This window comes from Curcuma longa, chromosome 4, assembly GCF_044706935.1.
Source record: "Curcuma longa cultivar G26 ecotype Majalengka, Jawa Barat chromosome 4, ITB_CL_G26_1.1, whole genome shotgun sequence".
Lineage (NCBI taxonomy): Eukaryota > Viridiplantae > Streptophyta > Magnoliopsida > Zingiberales > Zingiberaceae > Curcuma > Curcuma longa.
This window is the reverse complement of record NC_133864.1, coordinates 207406-233104: the sequence shown is the minus strand read 5'-3', so window position 1 is coordinate 233104 and position 25699 is coordinate 207406. Positions and strand designations below refer to the sequence as shown.

Below are 25699 nucleotides of genomic sequence, written 5' to 3'. Positions count from 1 at the left end.
CCTAAACTTGCAACCAGGCGACTAATGAGCTCACGAGCAAACCATGAGAATTCATTGTCAAAAAGAAGGAAAGAATGGGAAAAAAACATGCAAATTGACAAATTTGCAGCCACCAACAAACTCACAGTTAGGCAATCAATGGGCTCCCAAGCAAACCTGAACTTGCAACCAGGCAACTAATGGGCTCACAAACCATGAGCTTACAACCAAGCGAGTACCACAAGCTCATGATCAAGTTGCATCACCATTGGAGTCAAGACAACAATGGAAGGTGTTCTCAAGGCAATGGAATTGATTTTAGGAGAAAGGTAAAGGCTGCAAGCTCAATGTTGGGCTCACAACACAAAATAGAGGACATGCAGAGATGATCCACAAATGGATTGCAAATCCATCTTTCAACTAATTCTACATCTAGTAAACGAAAAAAAAAACATAGCTTGACTCCCTTACAATCTGTCCCCTTCACCGTCAATGATTTCGTCCTTTAAGTAAACATAGCCTAAGCAAATAGGACTAAAATCTAATGGTTTATTTCCACTTCTTACAGTTAAATAACTTGGGAAGCAACATCTCAAAAGACAACATCCAGACGCGCACAATGGTGCCAGTTTTTTTGTGCTGAAATAGTACAAAAACTTGCAAGACCAGGTAGATTCTAAATCCTAAGCTGATTCATGGCACATCCGTCCTTAATGCCCATCGCATGCTCTAACTTCTATGCCTTTCTGCAGCAGGTGTTCTTTGACTGACAATATCTGAACCTGCATGTCGAAATTAAAAGATTAATCTTCATTTTATACAGAACATTGAGTGAAAGTTTCTTTTTAATCCATCAACAACACTGGAGAAACTAATCATACAAAAATCTCTAATCTATTTTCAGATTGCTAGGTTGCAAGCTTGTCTACATAGCTTCTTGTCAGTTATACCATCAAAATAATCAGTAAAAGATATGGAGTTATGAAATTACCTCCTTCCTGTGGAAAATTCCAGCTGCAAGTGCAGCTGATGCATTTGTCTTTTCAAAGACTTCAGAGAAGTGCTCGACAGCACCTGCACCACTGCTCGCAATTACAGGAATCGTGACGGCATCAGATACCAACTTGATTAAGTCTATGTCGAATCCTTGACCCTGACCTGCAAACAAGTCTCTTATGAAAATTTTTTCAGGTAAACGATGTCATATCAGTACAGTGCACCGAGGAGAACATTTGCTAACAATGACAATTTAGTAGTTTCTACATTAACCATGACTGACTAGTGCATATTAATAGAAAGAAGAATGTGCTGTAAGATTATTGACCTCCATGTAAGAAAAATTACCATCACAGTCTATGCAGTTCAGTAGTATTTCTCCGGCTCCAAGTTCTTCAACAGCTTTTGCAAGCTCAAAAGCTCCAATAGGCCGACCCTCACGTCCACCATTGACCTGCACAAGAAAAGGTCAAATCAAACGAGAAAGATTTGAAGACCTTGTTTGTTCATCTAAGGTTAACACAAAGTGATCCAATTTAGTTACGAGTTTGGGTTGAAGCAAGGTTTAAAATATCGAGCCGTGCCGAGGTTTCGGTCTCGGACCAGAACGATACAGTTTCGATACTGTATTGTACCGTGCCGGTATAGTTTCAATTTTTAAAATAAAAAATGTATTAAAAAATAAAAAATATATTAATTAAAATAAAATATTTTTAAAAAATAATAAGATAATTTTATAGATTTTAATAAAACCTATTTAAATTATCCCAACTATAGCTAGGAATTGATTATTAAAATCATAATTAAGCCCTAAGTTAAAAAATAAAAAAAAATCGTGACTGCAGCGACTCGGTCACGTGCGGCCCGCGCGCGGAGGCGTCGCCAGGCCCACGCGACGCCTCCGGTGGCATCGCCGGACCCGGGCGGCGCCTCCGGTGGCGTCGTCGGACCCGCGCAGCGCCTCCGGTGGCGTCGTCGGGCTCGAGAGACGCCTCCGGAGGCGTCGCTGAGGCCGCGCGACGCCTCCTGAGGCATCTCCCTGCCGGAATCGCGGTGCCGGTGCCGATCCATCGACGGAACGAAAAATTTCGTCCATATCGTACGATACGGCTCGAAATTTCAAATCCTGGGTTGAAGAATCTAGAGTAATTTGAAAAAATCTATAACCAAATAAATGGCTAGATAAAATAATGTGCATAAAAAATGAAAAGCTTACTGTGCACTGATACCATGCGTACTCTTCACCTGAGGGACCTGAAGTTATCATGGAAGAAGAAATAACATATCATGAGAAAAGCAATAATTGGTGGAGCTAAAAGGAGCAAGAAAGGCTACATTATAATTATATAGTACCTGGGGAAGAAACCTTAATGGTCTTAAATTCAACATCATCAGGGCTCCTGACATAGACTCTCCGAGGGTCAATGCTCACAACTACTGCCTGATGGAGTTAATAGTATCAACAATAAACATTATCATTGTCATAGTTTTTTTAGAAAGTCAGATGTATACTGCACAAAATTCAAAGTCTTTTTTTACACAATAGTGAATATCAAGAAAAGAAGATGACAAGGAATGCAACTTGAGTCGTACTCTCTATAAGACAAGCATCATCGAAACATTTATCTTGATGATCAAGATATAAGAAATGCATCCTCAGTAAACAATTAACCTTTCACATACTTTCATTGAACAGGTTAAGATTGGGAGAAAAAAAAAGACAGTGATAGGTACAGAGAACAGCTGAAATATAGGTGCAACAAACGTAGGAAGGGGATAAGCAAAAAAATAAACATGAAATGTCAACCTGGTTCCCATAAACACGAGAAATCTGCTCCAAGCTGGTTTTCCCAGTCTTCACCTTAAACATGTACAAGGGTAAGATTAGCAAAGGATAATGGTGAAGAGTGAATGCAGAGGAAAGCATATATCAGCTGCCTACTCCAGTTCTTAAATACTCTTCTGCAGCGTAAACTGCATCACTTCCAATTGATATCTTATCTGCACCCGATCTAAAATATTCAGATGCGACTTCCAAGCTCGAATAGTATCTGCAGAAGAATACTAAGTCCAGAGAAACCCAGAGAATTTGACAAGAACTTGATACTAAAAAGGAAAACAAACATGAATATGTTGTCTGCATAGGACTGTAAAATAGATGATGTTTTTCCACTTATCCAAGTCAAATAAATCACAAATCATATGCTTTCTAGTATACAGAATGAAGAAAGTCCAGCCTGTTCAATCCAACAAATCATTATCCTAATGGGTGTAGAATCTTATATAGGCATCAGCTTAAAGGACGGTATGACAAATGGCATTCTATCACAGTAGGAAAGAAAAAGATCTTCCACATGCTAGATATCAGCATAGTTCTACAAAGCAGAGAAAAATAACAACCTTCCGTTTCCATCTGTGAAGTCTCGTATCCCACCACCAACCGTTAGTGGTACAAAAACATTTTCCGAAGTGTAGCGCAATATCTTTTCAGCATACATGTGAAGGAACAAGTAGTTTAGCATAAAAACAACTATCCTAATACCAATAATGCAAAAGCATGCTTATTTTGCAGACCTGTAACATTGGCAAATCTCCTAAGGGAAAGTCACGGAAACCAGTTATGTTTAAAAAACTAACCTGGAATATTGAACAATTACTTCGAATGAAATATTTTTAATGTTAAAAGAATAATAAGGAAATGTGTTTAACAAGTGTATACCTCATCAGCGCCATCCTTATAATACTGACCTGCTAGATCCACTGGCTTGCCAAGGTTTCTAACCTATTGACATGAAAGCAAAATAAGAAAGTGTACTCAAAAGGAAAGTGAGGAAGAGAAAGATCAAACGTTTAAAGCAAAAGTATTTGTCTCAAGTTCATTTAGAGAGCTTTCTTATTCCACTTGCTCTAGGCTTACAGGTTTAAGGTAAGTGAAACTACCCAACAACTCTACAGATGCCTAATGCCTTTTCTTTCATCCCCCATCTGAAATAGGCTCCCAAATCAGAATCAATGTCGGATCTTGAAACCATTTGTGATCCATACCATGGTTATTCCCATATAAACATAACTCAGTTTACAACTTGAGTTGTGCAAACATGAAGTGTAATATGAGGTTCACAAGGATCATCATTATGATAATAATTAGAGACCAAATGAATTTGCCAGCTAAGTCGGAATTCTAAATAATTGCTAAAATTTTCAAGTAAACAAATTCAACTACAAGAAAGGATTCAGCATAGCAGCAATTCTTTTCACATTTATAAAAGGCTAATTTATTCAAATGAACCATATACAAGAATCTTTTCACCACCATTTTCCATCTCAATCCTCAGACCTCACTCCCTCCTCATCAGGCACTGCTGTCTATTGCGGGTTTCCTCTCCAACAACAGGCTAAAAATCTAAAAGTACTAAACTGACTAATACTTTCTCAACTACACTCCAGGCCTAAGTATGGTATCACAACTTAGTAGTTCAAACAAATTCCAGATCAAAAGTTGTATTTAGATCATGAAATGGAGAAGGCATTCTTAGACTTTGTACACCAAATATCAAGTCTGCCAAAAGGGAACTATGAACAGCTGCCTATCACTATAGGCCCAAGAGTCAAATATATACATATCTATACGGTTGTTTTTAGAAATTTCGCATACCTCTTTCTCATTTGACTGTTCTCTTACATCATACTGGTCCCCTTTTGTAACTACAAGATCCCCTTTATCATTTGCCCTCACATCAAGGCATGCAATCACCTGCATAACAGTGTCAAGTTTTCTTTACAAAAAAGAAGCAATTATTACATAGTCATGAATAAATAGGCACCTAAATATCCATGTCAACTAGATCAAAGAACTCACTCGCTTTGCAAGTCGTTTTGCTTTACGAATGGCTGGTTTCTAAAAGGTTACAAGCACAATTAATCAGATTGTACAACTATGTTGATCATGTAGAGAACACGACCATATTGGAATACCAGGTATACCTTTGTCTTTGAAGATGAAGAGGGGTCAAGAAACTTCTTTAATATGGACAGCCCGACATCTAGAGAACCACAGTACAGAAAGTTATTTTACTAGCAGGGGCTAACAATAGAATATGAACTAAAAGTTGAATTTTTTTAGACACTGAAGGAGGATTCTGCCAGACTATATATTAAACATACAAACAGAAAGAAATCATCATTGCCAAGCTATATTTGTCCTAACTATTTGGGATTGGCTATATGGATCTTATCCCTTGCTAATCTCTAAACAAAGTTTTATCACTAGCAACATTCAACTCAATTCCGACCCCTCGTACCTTTTATTCCAATAGTTTAAACTCTTCTAACTATGGAAACTATTGGTGCCTTTAAGTCTCTATATCATCTCCGCCTATTTTCCCTTCTTTTGTCAAATATTGAACCTACACTTAAGGGGTCTTAGTAATATTCTCTATTTAATCCGTTTTAGTAACACCACACATATCTTAACATTTTCATCAATGTTATATTAGTCTTTTGTACAAGTTGCACCTTAACAGTCCAATATGCTGATCCATAAAGCATGGTAATGTCAATCTTATAAAACTTTCCTTTTTTCCTGAGCAGACAGCGATTAAAAAAAACTATAGAAGCTCCTTCAGCATTTCACCATTCATTCTTTCTATTAATGGCATCTTCATCAATATCTACTTCTTTTAGAATAGACTAGGATCATTACAAGAATTACAAGCTGTAATGTACGTATAAGATGTTAACCTACCTGAAGAGTTGATAATAGAGTGAAGATAATTGCCAGTCCTACTGAGGAAGTCAGACAACAAAATCAATCCCACATTCAACAGTTCGGAATTAAACAACATAGAAAAGCCCAAAATTACCTCTATAAAATCATTCTCTAATTTCCTCACCCTCCTTCCAGGTGCTTGAATTAAGAAAGATAGGAGAAAAGCACCCATTTCCATAACAACTTACAGTAACCAAAAACTCAACATCATTCTTCTTTATTATCACCAATTAAAATAATCCACAAGATAAATGTCAAATCATAACCAACTTGCACATGGCATCCACATCCTATATCCTCATAATGACATACTCAGTTCCGAAGCTAGTCAGCTTAGGTTGTTTGCAAACTACCACATAAGGAATCTGGAAGTGTACAGAGTGTAATCTTCTATTAGATTAGAAATAGTTGTGATCTCAAAAAAATTTCAGCAAGAAATGTAATGAAAGTATTAATCAAGTTCAAGCTTGTTGCAAATATAAACAAAAATGTTAATATTGACTTGTAACATATAATGTTTGAAGAATGTTACCTCCACTCTTTTCCGGATGAAACTGGACAGCATGCACATTACCCCTTGTTATAGATGAAACAAAGCTATCACCATAATCACATATTGATGAAATCCACTCGTTGTTAGCATCTGACTAAGCAAAATTTTTGCAAAGAATAATTTAGGCAAGACTCTTCATTAAACAAAAATAAGAGAATGTGTTAGTCTGATTGTTGGATCTGGAGAAAACATACAGGCATCACACGGTAGGAATGAACAAAATAGACATGACCTCCTCCAACATCATCCAAAATTTCAGTGTCTTTGGTGGTTTGCAAAGCATTCCAGCCAATGTGAGGTACTCTGAGACCATTTGATGAATCAAAACGTCCAACAACACCAGGTATCAAACCAAGACCTTTTACTGCACAAATAAATGTTACTCAGAATCATTTAGGACAAGAAAAAAGAAAGATCAGAAATATGACTTGTGTATCAGCACAAGAGAAAAAAGGAACTATGGAACATAGTATATTGGAAAGATAATTTCATGAGAGTCAGTTGAGGGCGTTCAGAGATACCTTTCTTACACACAGACCATTGTGATAGAAATTATAAGTTAATAAGTAGCAGTAAAACTCATGCAATGGATAATACAATTACACTGAAACACAGAATAAATTATTCTTTTGAAAAAAACTTGGTTTGTTTAGGAAAGAATACTTTGATCTTCCTGTTCATGAACATTTTTGTTAATGGAGCTAAAAAAGAAAAGAAAAATCCGAAAGGAATTTCAATTTCCACCTGGACCATTCTCTTCACTGTACTCGAACAACAATTGAAGCCCAAGGCAAATCCCCAAAAATGGACGATCACTCTCTATGTATCTACAAAGTGCTTCAGCCATCCTTAATGACAATGAACATGAGTAAGTAAAACATAAATTGAGTAGAAAAAATAAGCACATATCTAAAGATCATCAACATGAGCGCACAAAAATTCAAGAATGATAAAGCAACTCTTATAAAATGGTAAGTATAGTGCAAAAGAGTATGTTAAAATTTTTCAAATGACAAATATCAGAGAGGAAAACCTTTACAAGTGTTGTATAAACAGCCAAAAGAACAAGATAAATTCTTCAAGTAACAGTGATAGAAGGAATATACAGAAGAAAGCAGACAAAATACAAAACAAAGGATCTGTGTGGTTGACAAAAATTCTTAACCATACAAAAGAATGAACTAGCATACTCTAACAAGGTGGCAGAAAAATTGAGTTACCAAATAACCAAAAGCATGAAACGAGCCATAGGCAGTTTGCTGTGAAAACCCCAATATGGGCAAATATTGGGGTGAAGTCATTTAAACTTCGCAAATACAGAGTCATTTAATCCATCAAATTACTAAGTCCAACAATGAACAGTAGAAGCCTACATGGGCATCATGCTCTGATAAATACAAGGTATGATAAAAAGATTGCCTTTACCCAGTTCGCTCTAACACTTCCATTGCTGCTGCAAAGGCCCCAACACCAGGAAAAACAAGGCGTTTAGCATCAAGAATGTCTTCTGGGTTTTGCACCTAAAAAACAAAGTCATTTCACTGATAAATTAGTTAATTTCTATGATAGTTAATTTGTATGTAGAAGAAAACTATCAAATGATAGTTAAATTCTTTTAGAATATTTCTATTAGAGGAAAAAAACAAATGGGTGGCCGTTTCCAAATTATGAAGGGGGTGCCACTCTTTGGTTTAATATCAAAAAAGGCAAGGTCCCTTTTTAATATTGTTCCTTATTTTTAAAAAAAAATGTTCAGGAATTGCTTGCAAGGTCCAAATAAATTTCAAACCAAACAAACATTTTGTGTTGACTCTCAGAAAGCCCAAAGCCTTTTATATATAATTTTGTATAATTGGAAGTTGACTGAACCTACTATGATAAATCTCAGTCAGTCTCATGGACTCAATCCGTGGGGATGGCCGGCCCGGTCCCATTTCCCAACCACCAGGTAAATCTTCCTTTGATTGCGTTCCCCATTTGGAAGAAAATTCTTGCAAATACGCCGTAGCTGGGGATCGAACCGCGGGTCCCTGGGTCACAACTCGGATTCCTACCGTTGCACCATTGCCCCGGGGACACTTGAACCTACTATAAACAATAAAGGTCTTACCTCATCACTTCATAATAAATCAAATTTCAAAGAGCCAAAGCCTTTTACATAAAATTTTGTATAATTGGAAGTTGACTTGAACCTACTATAAACATAAAGGTCCCCTCATCACTTCATAATAAATCAAATTTCAAAGAGCCAAAGACTTTTATAAATAAATTTGTATAATTGGAAGTTGACTTGAAGCTACAAACAGTGTAAGTCTTATGTCATCATTTCAAAATAAATCAAATTTCAAAAATCCTAAAACCTTTTACACATAATTAAAGTTGACTAGAACATACAATGTATCTCTTACATAATCAAACTTCAGAAAATCCAAAGCCTTTTTACTAAGAATTCTGTACAATTGGAAGTTGACTTGATCCTACAAACATCGTAGGTCTTATGTCATTCCTTCAAAACAAAACAAATTTCAAAAAGCCCAAAGCCTTTTATATATAAATTTGTATAATTAGAAGTTGACTTTAACCTGCAAACATTGTCTTACATCATCACTTCAAAATAAATCAAATTTCAAAAAGTCTAAAGCCTTTTTTGAACAGAGTAGAGGTAATGTGAACAAGTATGAACAGAGTGTGTAAATAGAATATTTATCTTAATGGGAGAGACAATACAAATCTTTTTTCTCTTCACAGCCAAGGGAAACTAACCAGGACAATGTCAAACAACATTGTTCCCGCAATGCCATTTGGCACCGTGCAAGCAAGTGTCGAATGACACTACTTCTAGTAGTGCTAATCGACACTATCATTCTTCTATTTTTCACAATTTTCATTCATCTTAAAAATTCCTTGATTTTGGTCACATACGAACTAACATTTGCACATACTCAAGTTCGTGTTTCTGCATCCACATCCATAGACCATGCTCTTGTACGAGCTAATGGCCTAGTCTGATTAGGTTAAACCAAACCGATGAATATCATAATTTACTCCATGTATTTTTCGTCCAATTGATTACGACAATCAATTTCCAACACTTTTATTGCAATGTAATAAGTGTTATTTTGAATTAAAATAAAATTTTAATAATGACTTGCCTTGCAATTCCTATAGCTACAAAGGAGCATCATAAGACTATCGTTTGGTAACAGAATATAAGTTTAATTGGAACAAGTTGCTAATAGCCAACTAGATATAGGAAATACTACATTAACATTTTTATTTAGCACTTGGTGTTCAGTATCTTTGAATAGGATATGGTCTAACTCATTTAGATATTTCCATGCCTTATAACTACCCCTTCCACCTCATAACAGCCCTGATGGAAAAGAAAATTCCAAATAAAATCATGTCTTAGAAAACCAAACAAAGGCCATTTCATTGATAATTTAGGGGGTGGCACTCTTTCGTTAAATATCAAAACAGGCAGGTCCCTTTAATATTGTTTTCCTTATTATAAAAAAGAATAGGTTGTTCAGAAATTGCTTACAAGGTCCAAATAAATTTCAAACCAAACAAAATTTTTGCATTGACTATTAGAAATTCAGAAGTCTTCAATATATAATTTTGTATGATTGGAAGTTGACTTTGACTTATAACTATGTAGGTCCTATGTCATCATGTTAGAATGAATCAAAGTTTAGAAAGCCCATAGCCTTTCATATATAATTTTGTAAAATTCGAAGTTGACTTGAACCTACAAACAATGTAGGTCTTATCTCATCACTTCAAAATGAATCAAATGTCATTTTGACCTCTCACAAGATCCCACAGTTTACATACAAAATCATATCCAAATTTTAGGGATTTGAATTCAACAAATTAGTTCTGGTGTTCAATTTTTTAACAAATTTAATGATAATAATGGGATGGCCTTTGATATTTAATCCAAGAGGGGATAATGCAAACAAGAAACCATATTGGCATCAAAAAGACTAATTGAAGAAATAAACCAACAACTATTAATTCAATAAAAAAGACACCTCCGCTTCACAACTATTCCACCTTCCATTTGACCAAACAAGGAAACACATTGACATCAAAAAGAAAACAATTAAAGAAATAAATCAACAATTGTATGACTCAACTAAAAAGGTGTCTTGCTTTCACAACTACTCCACTTTCTCACTTGACAGAGTCATGTTCCCTTTAGTTCAGAAGAATAACGCAGTCTTAATTTTATTAAAAGTTATCTAAGTCATTAATTTTTATAATTTATTGGAAAATTTTAAAAGAGTCAGTCAAGTTTTATTAGGATAATTAGGATTCTATTACAAAGTTGTCCAAGTCATTAATTTTTATAATTGAAACTTTAAAAAGTTCTTTTATTTCTTTTTGAAAGAGTAAGTTATGTTTTATTAGAAAAATTAGGATTCTATTAGAAAAATCTATTATTTTATAAAGAATAGGTTGTGTGATCAAATTATAAAAAAGGGTTAGGATCTCATATATTGATCAAGTTTTGAGTTAATAAAGTTTTCAATTTTTTTTCTCTGGGTGAAAATCGGCATACTTTCCTCTATGCAAGGATCGTATCATTATCCTTTCACTGTGATGCATCAAATAGTATCAGAGCCGAATTCCTAATTTAATGTTCAATACTTTTCCATTCATCTTAACCATTATTGTTTTTCCCAACCATCACTTTTCATTCCACAACCACTATCATCATATTTGTCATATTTTCAGTCACGCCTTTTTTCCTCTCCACACAATCATTATTTCCCTTTTTCACTACTAATCTGCCCACCACAACCTCATTATTGAGCAATGTTGTTCCATTTTCTCCATCATCACTTTTATTGAATTTTCTACTCTCATTATCATCACATGTCATTTTTTCCACCACATCCTCTGCACATCTAGTAAAATCTTTAACATTCATCATTTTATTCCACCACCACCATCATTAATTTTGTATTTTCACACGTTCTTTGGTTCTAACTATATTCCTAAATTGTCTCTTCATCTTCGCACATCATCAAATTCATCATCGTCGTGCATCATCACCTCCCAATCTTTGTAATTGTCATCATCATTGTTTCCTCACGACAATAGGAGATCACAAGTAGAGGAGATCAAATTTGTCTGTGAACTTTAAAGTGAAAATTCTACAACAAGAAAGGCTCGCATCAATCCATAGGGTAGTTCTTTCTTTCAAAAGTATTATTATTTAATTGAGTAGATGAATTGCTTCATGTGCATTATCTAATTTTCTCATTATTCTTGTCCATTTTATCATCATCTTATTACACATTATTTTTTGATTGAATTATTTCTACTTGTTTCATCATCGTTCATTAAATTTCCTACTTATTTTGTTAAATTACCGTGCATCTTAAATTTATAATACTCATTACTTGTCAAACCTCCATATCATCATGATGAAAAATCCCACGTAGATGTTGGTGCAAAAAACATCAGATCTTGCCTAGAGTTTCAATATTTGACAATACACCTAGGTCTGATCAGTTTGACCAAGGGTTGATCCAAACAGAACCTGATGTTTGGATGTGAGTGAGTGAAGTCTAGTCAGACCAGATGACTAGCGAGAAGTCCTAGTCGGTTAGACTAGGCAATGGAAGTCCTGATCTAGAAGATCGGGCAAGGAAAAGTCCTAGTTATAGGTTAGGCAAAGGAAAGTCCTAGTTGTAAGCCAGGCAAAGGCAAGTCCTGATTTGAAGGATCAAGCAGAAGTCTTAGCAAGGTCAAGTGCATCAGGTGCAAGTCCATGCAATGTCGGAGGACCGGGAAGCATGGTCAAAGTCCAATTGGGTACGATTAGGAGGACCAGAGGGTTGGTGAAGTCTGGGCGATCTGGAGGACCGAGTCACAACAGAAAATTCCTAGAGGCCAAGGACAAAGCTAAGAGGGAAGTCCACCAAGTCTGGAGGACCTATTGGCAAAACTTCTCCCGAGTAAAGTGGGTAAGGGCGCGTTCCCGGAATGGAATAGTAAGCGTCAGACTAACCCAGGATTTCGATAGAAATCCGAAGTTAGACCCACAAGGTAAGTTTAGGTTGTTTTGTTTGTTTGCTTGTCTTGTAGGAACTAGAAGTTGGAAGCAAGATGGAGAAAACAGAGGTGAAGCAAACAAAAGCAGTTAAACCAAGACCGGATCAACTCATGTCAAACCTTAGTCAACTAGTTCCAATTGACCGAAATATTGATTCCAGTCCACCGGAGGTGGATAAACACTATAGAAGCCGAAGTCTATCCAAATCCGCCACGTTAGATTGGAGTCGACCTGAATGGTGGTTCCAGTCGACCGGAAGGCCAAGTCAGCCGCGGATAAGGTGGATCGACGATCTACGTGGAGTCGACCTGAGATAGATTCCAGTCAACCTGAAGGTGCTATAAAAGGAGGGTGGACGTACACAACCAGAACAATCAACTACAAGCTCTCCTTTCCTTCTAGTGGTGATTCTGAACGCGAACGAGGTCGGACACTTGCAATGGGGAAGATTTAGAAGGAGTGTGCGGCGCTCAGGACTTCTAGATCGGGACTAAGTGTTTGGTTTATTTTCATTACTCGTCTTACTTTACTTTCATTTATTGTATTATTTATACGAACTGTAAGACGGATTTCTCCGCCTCCGAATAATTTTCGAAAAAGAGACCACTAGTGGACGGGCGACTCCCGTACATAGGCCTTGGACGTACTAACCCTGGGGGGTTAGGAATCAAGTAAATCTGTGAATCCCCTTCATCTTTTACTAATCCGTTCCTTAGTACTTTGATAGAAATGAACGAACGAAAAAACAACAACGCGCTATTCACCCCCCCCCCCCCCCTCTAGCATGTTACAAGATCATACAATTGGTATCAGAGCAGGTCTAGTCTTGATTGGACTCATTGTCAAGAGAGCAAGAAGACAAAAATGGAGAGGGAGAAAGATAATTTTAAAGTTCGTTTAAAATTGCATATTATTTGTTTTAAATGAGGAAGAGAGGGCACTATAAAAAATTAATGTCCTACTCGTAAGACTCGAACGGCACCACCAACGGCAAAAGAGTAACCGATGTCAGGAGCCCGGAGATACAAAGATCACATCACATGCTTCAAGTGTCAAAAACGTGGACACTACAAAAACCGGTTCCCGGAGAGGAAGACGGTGGAAAAGAAACCAGAATTGGAGGATGTGATTCCGATATGTTTGCATAATTACGAAAATACCCCTAAGTTGTATGCTAGATTTACTATTTTTGAAAATTTAGATTTTTCTGAAAATTTAGATAAGGTTGAAAAAGTCAACTTGACTAATTCAACAATTAATAAATTAGAAAATTTAGATAATTTAAATTTAGATAATTTGAAGTATTCAAATTTGGATAAATCTGAAAATTTATATAATTAAAAAAATTCAAATTCAAATAAATCTAAAATTTTATTAAATAGTTATAAATTAAATCAATTAGAAAATTCAAACTTAAATCCTATAAATAAGGAAAATTCATCTAATTTGAATAAATCAATTAAAAAATCTGAATTAAATAATAATTTGACTAATTTAAATTTAACCAAATCAATAATTAATAATTCAAATTTAATTAATCTAGATTTAACACAAATAAATAAAAAATTAGACTAATTCTTTAACTCATTCAATTAAGATAATGATAAATTAAATAATTAAACTTTAATTAATTTAATAAATCCAAAAATTAATAAAAATCTAATCAAACAAGATAAAATTAATAACAATCAAGATAAGTTAAATAGTTCAAATTTACTTAATAATTCAAAATTAAATAATCAAGATAATCATAATAGTAAGAAGAATTTAAAACCAATCCAGATAAATCCTAAAATTAATAATTTAACAAATAAAAATTCAAAATTAAATCCTAAATATTCTTACAATAAATCTTCAAACTTTAAAAATAATCATTCAAATTTAAATATTATAAATTCAAAATTAAATAATAAAATTAATTATAACCATGTCCCCTTTAATTATGAAACAATCAATAATTCTAAGAAATTAAATTCAAAAATTCGAAATTAAATCCTAAAATTTAAGAAAATAATTTTATAAATTTTAACAAGTTAAATCTAAATCTTAAAAAAACTTGAATTTAATTAATAAAAATCAAATAATAAAATTGATAATTCAACCAAAACTTAATCAAATAATAAAATTAATAATTCAACCAAAACTTAATCAATTAATAAAATTAAACAAAACTTAATCAAACTATCAAAACTTAAATTAAAAATTAAAAACTTAAATTAAAAATTCAAATAACAAATTAAAATTCGAAACTAAAATTTAAAATTTGAAATTAAAAATAAATTAATAATAATTAAAATTTAAGCCATAAACCTAATTATAAAATAATTATAATTATGAAATTAATTTAAAATATTACCAAATGAAACAATAAAAATAAAATTAAAAGTGTGTCAAAGTGGGTTAATACATTCGAGGAAATACACGAAATGTATCAAATCGAGAATTTGATACATTATTAGAAATTAAAAAATGATTGACTTGTTTGACTCATGCATAACTGTCATGTACATGCATTTGTTTTAATTATTTTGCATAAACATGTCATATCATCATGTTTCCTTATTGCTTAATTTAGAACTATTAGTTAAGGACACATGCATAGTTGATACTTGCCAACATAGTACCAGGGTGGGGCGAGATGATAGTACGTTAGGGAAGCTTGATCTGGGTAGTCAAGTGGGGTACGAAGTACCTTGCTTGATCTGCTTAGCTAAGTGGAACTGACCGAAACTACCTCGTCATATCCTAGACTAGTTAGCCCAAGATTTCTCAAGAAATTGGTTAAGGTCATAATTTCATAAAAAGGCTTTGTCTTAGGAAGTGGCCGTTGTTCCAATAACCAAGAAGGCCCTTGCCTCGCCACAACCTAGAAGCCAATTTTTGAAATATGGGCTTAATTAGTTGACGGTTAAACCTGAATCTAACGCAAAATCAAACATTCATTAAAACTTAATTTAAAATCAATAAAGATAAAATTGACAACTCATCTCACATAACCCATAAGTTAACCCTTATATGTCATGTACTGAAGCACTTAGAATGGGTGAGATGATAAGGATAATTAAAATACAAAGTTTTGAAAAATATTTTGAAAAATTATTATCATAACTATTTTTATAAAAACTATTTTTATAAAAATTATTTTGAAAAATTTGATAATTACTTGAGATTCATGCTTACTGTGTGTATCTATACTATAATTTTCAAAACTTTATATTTTTGAAAAATTGGTTGACCAACACTTAAACACATACCTCTAGGTCAACACTAAGTCTAAGAACCTTAAGACACATAGGCAGAAAATCCTTATGGGTAATAAGGATGTCCTAAGGGAGTGTCTAGTTAAGGGAGAGGTCATTTTTAAAAGACTTTATATTTAAAAGACCTCTTAAGTAACTTTAAAAATTCTAAAATTATTTTGAAAACATTTATTTTACAAAATATTTTATAAATTATTTTTTTAACTTGGAACAACCCCTAAGGCACATAGGGAGATTGTCTTGTAGTCAACAAAGAGCCCTAAGAGAGTGTCAGATTTAAGAGATATCGAAGCTTAAAAGTTCAATTAAAAATTATATTTTAAAAATCATAAGTTATTTACTCTATTGATTTAGATTAACCCCTAAAACACTTAAGGAGTTTGCTTTGTGGTTAACAAGGAGCCCTAAGGAAGCGTCAGAATTAGGAGGAGGTCCAAATCGAAAGAGTAAAATTATTTTTTTTACAAGATCCTCAAAATTAGTTTTTGAAAAAATATTCAAAAATCCTTAAAAATTATTTCAAAACCATATTTCAAAATTCTTTACAAAATTGTTTTGAAAATTTTGTTTCAAAAACCTATGTTATTAGACAATTATGCCTTCAAAACTTATTTTGAAAATCATCTCAAAACTTATACTGAAAATACTCTTTTAAAAAAAATTATTTATTTTGAAAACTTTATTGTAAAACCATGTTATCTTTCAAAAACTTGGAAAATTATTTGCAATCTATTATGGTCTTTCAAGAACTGTCAAGACTTAGTCGTGACCTTAGGCATTACCATTATTGTTGGTGCAAAAGGAAATAGGCTTAAATTGAATTAAAATATTCTTTTTGATATGTGAAAAGAGGGAGAAGGGGACATAAGTTAATAATATAGAATTCTTCCAGATTGTTAAAACTTTAACCCATATTAACTTAAGAAATTGTCAAACATCAAAAAAGGAGAGATTGTTAGTGCAAGAAGTATTAGATCTTGCCTAGAGTTTCGATGTTTGACAATACACCTAGGTCTGGTGAGTTTGGCCAAGGGTTGATCCAAACAAGACCTGATATTTGGATGTGAGTGAGTAAAGTCTAATCAGACCAAATGACTAGCAAGAAGTCATAGTCGGTTAGACTAGACAATGGAAGTCCTGATCTAGAAAATTAGACAAGGAAAATTCTTAGTTGTAGGTAGGCAAGGGAAAGTCCTAGTTGTAGGTTAGCCAAAGGCAAGTCCTGATTTGGAAGATCAGGCAGAAGTCTTAGCAAGGTCAAGTGCACCAGGTGCAAGTCCATGTAGTGTCGGAGGACCGGGAAGCATGGCCTAAGTCCAATCGGGTACGATTAGGAGAACCAAAGGGTTGGTGAAGTCTGGGTGGTCTGAAGGACCGAGTCACAGCAGAAAATTCCTGGAGGCCAAGGACAAAGCTAAGTGGGAAGTCCAACAAGTCTGGAGTACTTATTGGCAAAACTTCTCCCGAATAGAGTGGGTAAGGGCGCGTTCCCGGAATGGAATAGTAAGCGTCAGACTAACCCAGGATTTCAGTAGAAATCCGAAGTTAGACCCACAAAGTAAGTTTAGGTTGTTTTGTTTGTTTGCTTGTCTTGCAGGAACCAGAAGCTGGAAGTAAGATGGAGAAAATAGAGGTGAAGCAAACAAAGGCAGCTGAAGCAAGGCCGGGTCAACTCAGATCAAACCTTAGTCCACTAGTTCCAATCGACCGGAATGTTGATTCCAGTCGACCGGAGGTGGATAAACACTACGGAAGTCGAAGTCTATCCAGATCCATCACGTCAGATTGGAATCGACCTAAATGGTAGTTCTAGTTGACCGGAAGGCCAAGTCAGTCACGGATAAGGTGGATCGACGATCTACGTAGGGTCGACCTGAAATAGGTTCCAATCGACCTGAAGGTGCTATAAAAGGAGGATGGGCATGCACAACCAGAATAATCAACTACAAGCCCTCCTTTCCTTCTAGTGGTGATTCTGAACACAAACGAGGCCCGACGCTTGCAACCGGGGAAGATTCAGGAGGAGTGCGCAGTGCTAAGGACTTCCAGATCGGGACTAAGTGTTTGGTTTATTTTCATTACTTGTCTTGCTTTACTTTCATTTATTGTATTATTTATACGAACTGTAAGACGGGTTTCTCCGCTTCCGAACAACGTTCGGAAAGGAGACCACTAGTGGACGGGCATCTCCCGTACATAGACCTTGGACGTGCTAACCCTGGGGGGTTAGGAACCAAGTAAATCCGCGAGTCCCCTGCATCTTTTACTAATCCGCTGTTTAGTACTTTGATAGAAATGAACGAACAAAAAAGCGACAACGCGTTATTCACTCCCCCTCTAGCGCGTTACAAAATCCTACAGTAGCTACTAGATTTGATATTTTAGAAGACATTTAAAACCTACTAATTTAGAGTGGAAGACCTAAAATGATTTAAAACTCATATTATTGACAATATGGTAAAGGACACGAGTCTCAAGCCCACATATCACATATCATGCATAACTCAACCATTATCTATGCATCATCTACATTAGAACCATCTATCGATCATCAACAAAGTAGACCACTTCCATGGCATTTAAATCCAACCTAGGAATAGACCTAGACCTAAATTTGAAATTAGACCGATGTCCCTAACTTTAATGGTCGATTAGACCTAAATGCATTTCTCGATTGGATTGCCAAGATTGAGAATTAGTTTAACTAGAGCAATATGACCGAAATTGAATGAATACGATTTACAAAGTTCAAACTCAAGTTCGATTTAGAAATACTTGAAAAGTGTCCAAGATCATAGCAAATGGGGAAGAACCAATCACACATTGTGTAGAGATAAAACAAATTCCACTTTAGAAAACAACAATACACTATGTAGATCAATCTAAAACAATCAAACATGGGCGTAAACGAATATCTAAGCAAATTTGAAAACTTACAAATGCGTTGTAACCCCAAATTAAACCCTAATCAAATTCTAATCTACTTCATTGATGAATTGAGACTTGAAATTCAAAGACAACTAAAATTATTACATTATTTGTCCCGACCTCGACTAAAGAGACTTGCCAAAAGGCTGAAGCTATTAAGCACTTTATGAAACCTTTTTACATGTATTCATTGTCCCTCAACAAGTAGCAATGCTATTTATAGAGTGTCATCACAATCTAGCAAGCCCCTTAGTGCAACTCATCATGGATCTATCATCAAGTGAATAGAGACAAATATGCAAGCCAATAGAAAAATGAAACCCTAATATCCAATATTTTAATTGTCACGAAAAAAATCATATAACATTCAATAAACCTTAGAATGAGAACACAACAAAGAAGTTGACCCGCTTAACAAACACCATGAAAATGAGAAAACTAAAGAATAAACTGAAGGAACTAATGTAGTCCGTTGAATCCTTTCCATGCCCTACATCAGACAACACATGGAAACACACTAATATCTTTCACACATAAACAAAATGTGGGAGTAAATCTTGTAAAATCATAGTCGATAGCGGGAGTTGCATGAACATAATTTCCACACAAACCCTCCATAAGATTCAAGCTACCACAGAACCACATTCAAACCCCTATAAGGCGGCATGGGTAAGTCAAACTACCCTTTCCATTATACAAAGATGTTTGGTTCCAATAGAGATAAGGCTATATAAAGATAATATATAATGTGACATTCTTCCTATGAGTGTGGCCCATGTCATCCTTGGTCGATCATGGCTTTACAATCTCTCTATTAATCATGATGGACGAGAAAATACTTGTTCTTTCAAACACAATGGCAAGACAATCAAGAAGTACCTAGCCAAACCTAACAAACCGAAGCCCAAATCTAACCTACCCACTAAAGTAACCCAACCCTTGAGACAATCCCACCATCTTCTCACACAATGCAAATTAAAAGGAAATGATACCATTAATAACTCATGACATTGAATCGAACACTATGAATCTTGAGAGCATAACTTAGACAAAATTACCTTATAGACCCCCACATATGCATATATCCATTCTCACCAAGAATTTGATCCCAAGATCTCAATTGTCTAGCCTACCACTTGTTGACTTCACTCACAACAACTCAATAAACCAATCTATCATTCATAGTACATTCAAAATCATGTATAGGTTGAAAGCTCATCAACATGTTAACTTGTCTCTCTTAACTACCACTTTTTATTTATCTAAATCAGCAAAGAGTTTTACTAAGCACAATAGAGAGAGCTATGTTAGTGTCAAAAGAAATGTTGCACCGAGTAATGAACCTTATAAATTTCAAGGTAATACACATCGTAAATTTAAGGATATAATGTAGGGACTATGTGCTCGTCCACATTCACCTTAAGTATTTCCCTAAAAGCTCCTCAAAAAAGCTTCGTGACCTTCATTTGGTCCTTTTCAAATTATGAGAAAAATTAATACTAATGCGTATGTTGTTAATTTGTCTGCTTATTTAAACATTATTTCAATTTTCAAAGTTAAGGGCTTACTACCATATCGAGGAGCATCCAAGCCTTTCTCTTTATTTGTTGAATTGCCTACATGTCACATACCATTAGTGTTGACTCCTATACTCCCATCAATGACACAACATTCTCATCCTACATTCCTACTAGCCTGAGTTATCAAAAAAATTGTTCTATACACTCGAAAAAGATGATCCAAGAAGAAAAGTCACCAACTCGCCAAAAATCGAGTTCTCCTCGATAGAGGAGAATAATGTAAACAAGGATCACATTGGCATAAAAAGATAATAATTGTAGAAATAAATCAACAACTATCGGATTCGGCTAAAAAGGTGTCTCCGCTTCACAACTATTCAACCTTCCCACTTGACTAAGCAAAGAAACACATCGGCATAAAAAATAATTGAAGAAATGAATCAACAACTATTTGACTCAGCTAAAAAGGCATCTCGACTTCATAATTGCTTCACCTTCCCATTTGACAGAGTCAAATTCTCTTCGGTTGAGAAGAATAACACAGTCAAAAATTTAATTTTATTAAAAGTTATCTAAGTCATTATTTTTTATAATTTATTGGAAATTTTTAAAAGAGTCAATCCAGTTTTATTAGGATAATTAAGGTTTTATTACAAAATTATCTAAGACATTAATTTTTATAATTTGTTGGAACTTTAAAAAGATTTTTATTTCTTTTTGAAAAAGTCAGTTATGTTTTAGTAGAAAATTTAGGATTCTATTAAAAAAGTCTATTATTTTATAAAGAATGGATTGTGTCAATAAACTATAAAAAGGGGTCTCATGATCAAGTTTTGAGTTAATAAAGTTTTCAATTTCTTTTTCCTTAGGTGAGAATCGACAAACTTTCCTTTAGATGAAGATTGTATCATTATCCTTCTATTGTGTTGCATCAAGGGAATTCCTTAATGATTCAAAAAAAGAATGATGTCGTTGTGAAATTTGTCTTTATCTTCATGGAAGAACTTTGACAAAGTAATAAGTAGCTAAATTGATCCTTACAATAGATTATCAAAAGCAAAAAGCAAGAGGTATAATGCTAAAATTTTAGGTGAAAGAGCAAATGGTCTTTTTGTTTGATGAGATCTCTCAAATTCGATTTGCAAATTTCGGATACAGTCAGTCTCCTCTAGGTAAGTCAATGACTTGAATAGGTGGGGCTTCAATATGGCGACATGAATTGTGTTGTTTTAAATTCTCGACACATCTTTTTGATTGCAAGATACCCCTTTTGGAGGATTGACTCACGCCTTTAGAATGGTCAATCCCCGACTCCCTCGTTAATCTTTAAAATACCTTAGACATACCTCTTTTAGTATCATTGACTTTAATTTAACATTGTCAGTCGTCGAATCATCACTGAAGATGTTAACACACTCCTTTTTATGTAAGCTTATTTCTTTGGAGAAGAGATTTAAGGTTGAGGGAAATGTTAGACACTCTCACTTTAAGACGATATTGCTCCACCCAAGTCTTAGAGATGTGAAATGGGTCGACAATGTTAGGCACAGCCTTAAACAGTCACCCCATTCTTTTGGTGTGTAAGGCCTGACCGAGCCTGATCATCAACAATGCAAGGCACTTGTAACTTCAAGACGACCACCGAGCACAATCCCGATCTTAATTGAGTCGTGCCCGAGCAGGCTAGGCAATTAGCACCTCTATCAAGTGCAAGTTTATTAGCAATCTTTGCCTAGGATACATCAATCTTCAACTTAATAGAAGCATTCAAAATTTCAATATTGATGATCTTTCAAAGCCTTAGAACTCTTTAAAGGGGAGAAGAAAGAGCTCACGAGGAAATATCACAAAAGTAATTGTGATTTGAGAGAAGGGTCTTGGGTTCTTTATATAATAATGGAGAGGTAATGTGAACAAATATAAACAAGCAACGTAAATGGAAACTTTATACTAATCGGAGTGAGCAAATCCTTTTTTCTTCTCTCTTCACAACCAAGGAAAACTAAAAGACAACATTTTTCCCACAATGCCCATTTAGCACTGTGCAAGCAAGTGTCAATCAACACTGCTTCTAGCAATGCTAATCAACAATATCATTCTTCCATTTTTAGAAATTCCTTAATTTTAGTCTCACATGAACTAAGATTTGAGAATACTTGAGTTAGTGTTCTTGCATCCACATCCATGGACCATGCTCCTATACGAGCTAATGGTCTACGCCAAACAAATCAAATCAAACAGATTAATATCACAATTTTTCCATCAATCAAATAGTTTTGACATTAATTTCACCTTGGAAAAGAAATTGATTTATAACAGTCTACTCGTGAAATTACTTATCCACATCTCTATTTGACTAATTGGTTACGAAAATCAATTTCCAAACCTTTTTATTGACAATCTAATAAGTATTTATTTTGATTTAAGATAAAATTTTAATATTTCTTGAAGCATACTATTTCCTTGACTCGTCAAATCATTTGGTAACGCAAAATAAGTTTAATTGGATCAAGTTGCTAATAGCCAACTAGGAATAGAACATAATACATTAACATTTTTAATTAGCAATTGGTATTCAGTATCTTTGAACAGGATATGGTCAAACTCATTTTGGCATCTGCAATAGTTTTTTTCCATGCCTTATAACTACCCCTTTCCACCTCATAACAGCCCTGATAGAAAAGAAAATTCTCAATAAAATCATCAGAAAAAGAATCATTTTGGTTTTATTTGTCTAGTTTTTTTCCATGCCTAATAACTTACTCCTTCCACCTCATAGCAGCCCTGATAGAAAAGAAATTCTCTATAGAATCATCAGAAATAGAATCATCATAAAAATTAGTGAAGAATGGAGTTGTACAAATAGAAATTACATCTTTAATACTGAATCCTAGATAGCGAATGGCGTTGCGCAAACTCCGAACGTTTCCAGCACCATAATCTAACAATGTAACAGCTGCAGCAATACACCGAATCAAGGCGAACATTCATGCACAGTGCAAAAATGTCAAATGAGAGGGAGATAACCTGCAGATGAGGCGCGGACCGAGAAAAACTTAGTAGAATTAGCTTTCCATGGCGGGCACGTGAGCGCAGGAAAAGAAATGAGAGGCATCGGAGCCGGCGAAGGAGGAGCTGGCGGCACGCAGGGAGTCGACACCGTTCGCGGAAACCTAATCACAGGTTTCTCCGTTCGCGTAAACACTGTTCGCGGAAAGGCGGCGCCCAAGGCTCGTTTCTCCCGATCCGCTCGCAGGTCCTGCAAGCGTTCGCGGAAACCTAATTGAAATTTTCTCCCGAGCCGTGCGCCCGAAAAAGGAAAGATCTCGTTTTTAGTTTTACATAATTATTCTTTACTACACCTTCTGTATGTTGACTTTTTATAGAATTATCCATGTTGATGCCTCATGCTATGATGCATGTTATATTAGTTAAGGTTTCTATGTTTTTATTATGTATCATAGAGCACTTGATACATGTATTTTTTATTATATGACTTTTATAATTTTTTTAAATTATTGTACAAGTCTTATATATATTTATGTTATACAATTAAGAATAAATTCTAGAATTAATTTCGGTGTTAAAAGGGGATGAATAACCCAAACTTATTTTTTATAGATGAGTTTGCTAAATCACAAAGGCAGCAAAGTAAATCCGATAGATGCTAATTATGTAATTAGACATATCAGGCTATCAAAATCACAAACACAATGATGCACATAGAGTTTTAATATGGTTCGTAGCACTTGGGCTGCTACATCCACAATCTTCTTTTCGACATCAATAGAAAGTAGAGAACCAGTCTAGCATCTTATCAGAATGGATATCCGCAAAGTTAATAGGATCCACTTAGAATTTGAAGACTACAACTCTGATCCAGAAATATATTAGACTTCAAAATCATCTCTTACAAACCAACTAAACCAATGACGGGCCTATGTCCAAAGAAGTCGATGGTTCTGAGATATATATCAAGATCCCTCTAATTATCCTCTAGACGGAGAAATTTTTATAGAAAAAATCTACTGGTCCAAGAAAATAGGAACAAATTTCTTCCCTTTCCCATAAATACTCAACATGAGGCTCTTGTCTAAATATATAAAAAGAAATATAACCACTGAGCCGTAAGAAAACTAGCAAGTTTAGTCCACATAGCTAATACCTATTTAGCTCAAAGCCACGATGCTCCTCCTAGGCCAGCTAACCCATCTTCCAGAGCTCCATCACTTGATACTATTGAAGAACATAATCTTGAGAATATGATAGAAGGCTGAGCTCAGAGCTGATGTCAGACTTCACTTACAAATAAAACTCAGACTCTACTATCAGAAAATAAGCTCAAGGACAACTACTTTTGGTAAGATAAGACTCCACTATAACTACTTTCAGCAAGACAAGACTCCACTACCTCCTAAGTGCACCACTTAAGACTCCACTTAAGTAACTTAGGCCCAAAAGAGATTGAGATTTGGGACGCCACTGTGCCATTGTTGAATTATTTGGTTAAAACTTGGATTATAAACAAACTAGTCTGATCAAGTTTTATATTTTTATTTTTATTTAATTTTTATCTAGTTAATAAAAGTTTTGTTTTTCTTTTATTGTTTTAAACTTTAATTAGAAATATAAAATACATTATTTCCCATTTTAAAATATATGTTGATTTTTTTTTAAATTTTGGTTTTTAAAATACATTATTTCCCATTTAAAAATATAAGCAGCAGCTAACCGCCGATGTTAATTAAAAAAAAAGTTAAAAGTATAAAATACGTTATATAATTTTTTTTAATCATAACTAAATTCTCAAATACTTATAAATAATCACTATTAAATATTTAAATATTAGCCATCTATAAAATAATTTATCGAGTATAAAGATAAAAATAAATGAGAATAAAAATTATTAATTCGAGAATTCAGCGGCAATACATTTAGAATTAATTAAAAACATTAAATTAATTAATTAGAGAATTATTAGAAACATAATTAAACAGATTTCATTTCATCTCATCCGAGTCCATCTTCTCTTCTTTATGGAGTCTTCCGCCTCGATGAGCAACACCGCTACTGACGACGCTGTGTCCATGGAGGTTTCCAAGTGGGAAGCCAACACGAGCGGCTATGTCCTTAGCATGGAGGCAGAAGTAGCGACACGATATCATTTACAATACATGGATCCACCACCCTAATTGATCTTGCACTTTTGTCTCCGGACGATTTCTCCTTACACCCACGCTCAATGTATCAATCTGGACGACTTCAACACAACAATTCATGTTATGGAGATGTGATGTCGTCACAAAGAGTGCTTCAAGAAATAGCTATATATCTCAAAGCAATACCTATCCACTCTGCAGATTTACAATCCTTGACGACGCATAGTAGAAACTGGATATTCGGTTCATTCATTAGTTGTTTTTGTTTTTTTAGTTTGATTATTTTAATTTGGTGTCCTTTATTAATGCTAACATAATATTGGATATGTATAAATATTAATGAGATTTCATGTACATTTTGTTAAAGAGTGTATTACCTTAAACATGATGGAGATTTGAGACGCCACTGTACCATTGTTGAATTATTTTGTTAAAACTTGGATTACAAAAAAGTCTAATCAAGTTT

At 34.5% G+C, this 25699-nt stretch overlaps 1 protein-coding gene across 2 annotated transcripts; it reads right to left on the bottom strand.

The window, feature by feature from the left end:
• Positions 1 to 261: 261 nt before the first annotated feature.
• LOC141827958 (imidazole glycerol phosphate synthase hisHF, chloroplastic) lies at positions 262 to 23391 on the bottom strand. Of its 2 annotated transcripts, XM_074715307.1 has the most exons (19): positions 23102 to 23391; positions 22948 to 23030; positions 7722 to 7816; positions 7041 to 7144; positions 6491 to 6660; positions 6276 to 6390; positions 4960 to 5018; positions 4835 to 4873; positions 4631 to 4729; positions 3695 to 3757; positions 3550 to 3612; positions 3376 to 3458; positions 2918 to 3026; positions 2783 to 2836; positions 2329 to 2416; positions 2192 to 2229; positions 1324 to 1429; positions 971 to 1137; positions 262 to 761 (listed from the first exon to the last, which is right to left on the bottom strand). In XM_074715307.1, exons 1-19 carry the CDS (start codon positions 23187 to 23189, stop codon positions 690 to 692), a joined length of 1695 nt encoding a protein of 564 aa, XP_074571408.1. In that variant the 5' UTR covers positions 23190 to 23391; the 3' UTR covers positions 262 to 689. The 2 variants fall into 2 exon arrangements, with proteins under 2 accessions (XP_074571408.1, XP_074571409.1); XM_074715308.1 differs by lacking the exon at positions 3550 to 3612.
• Between the last annotated feature and the right edge of the window lie 2308 nt (positions 23392 to 25699).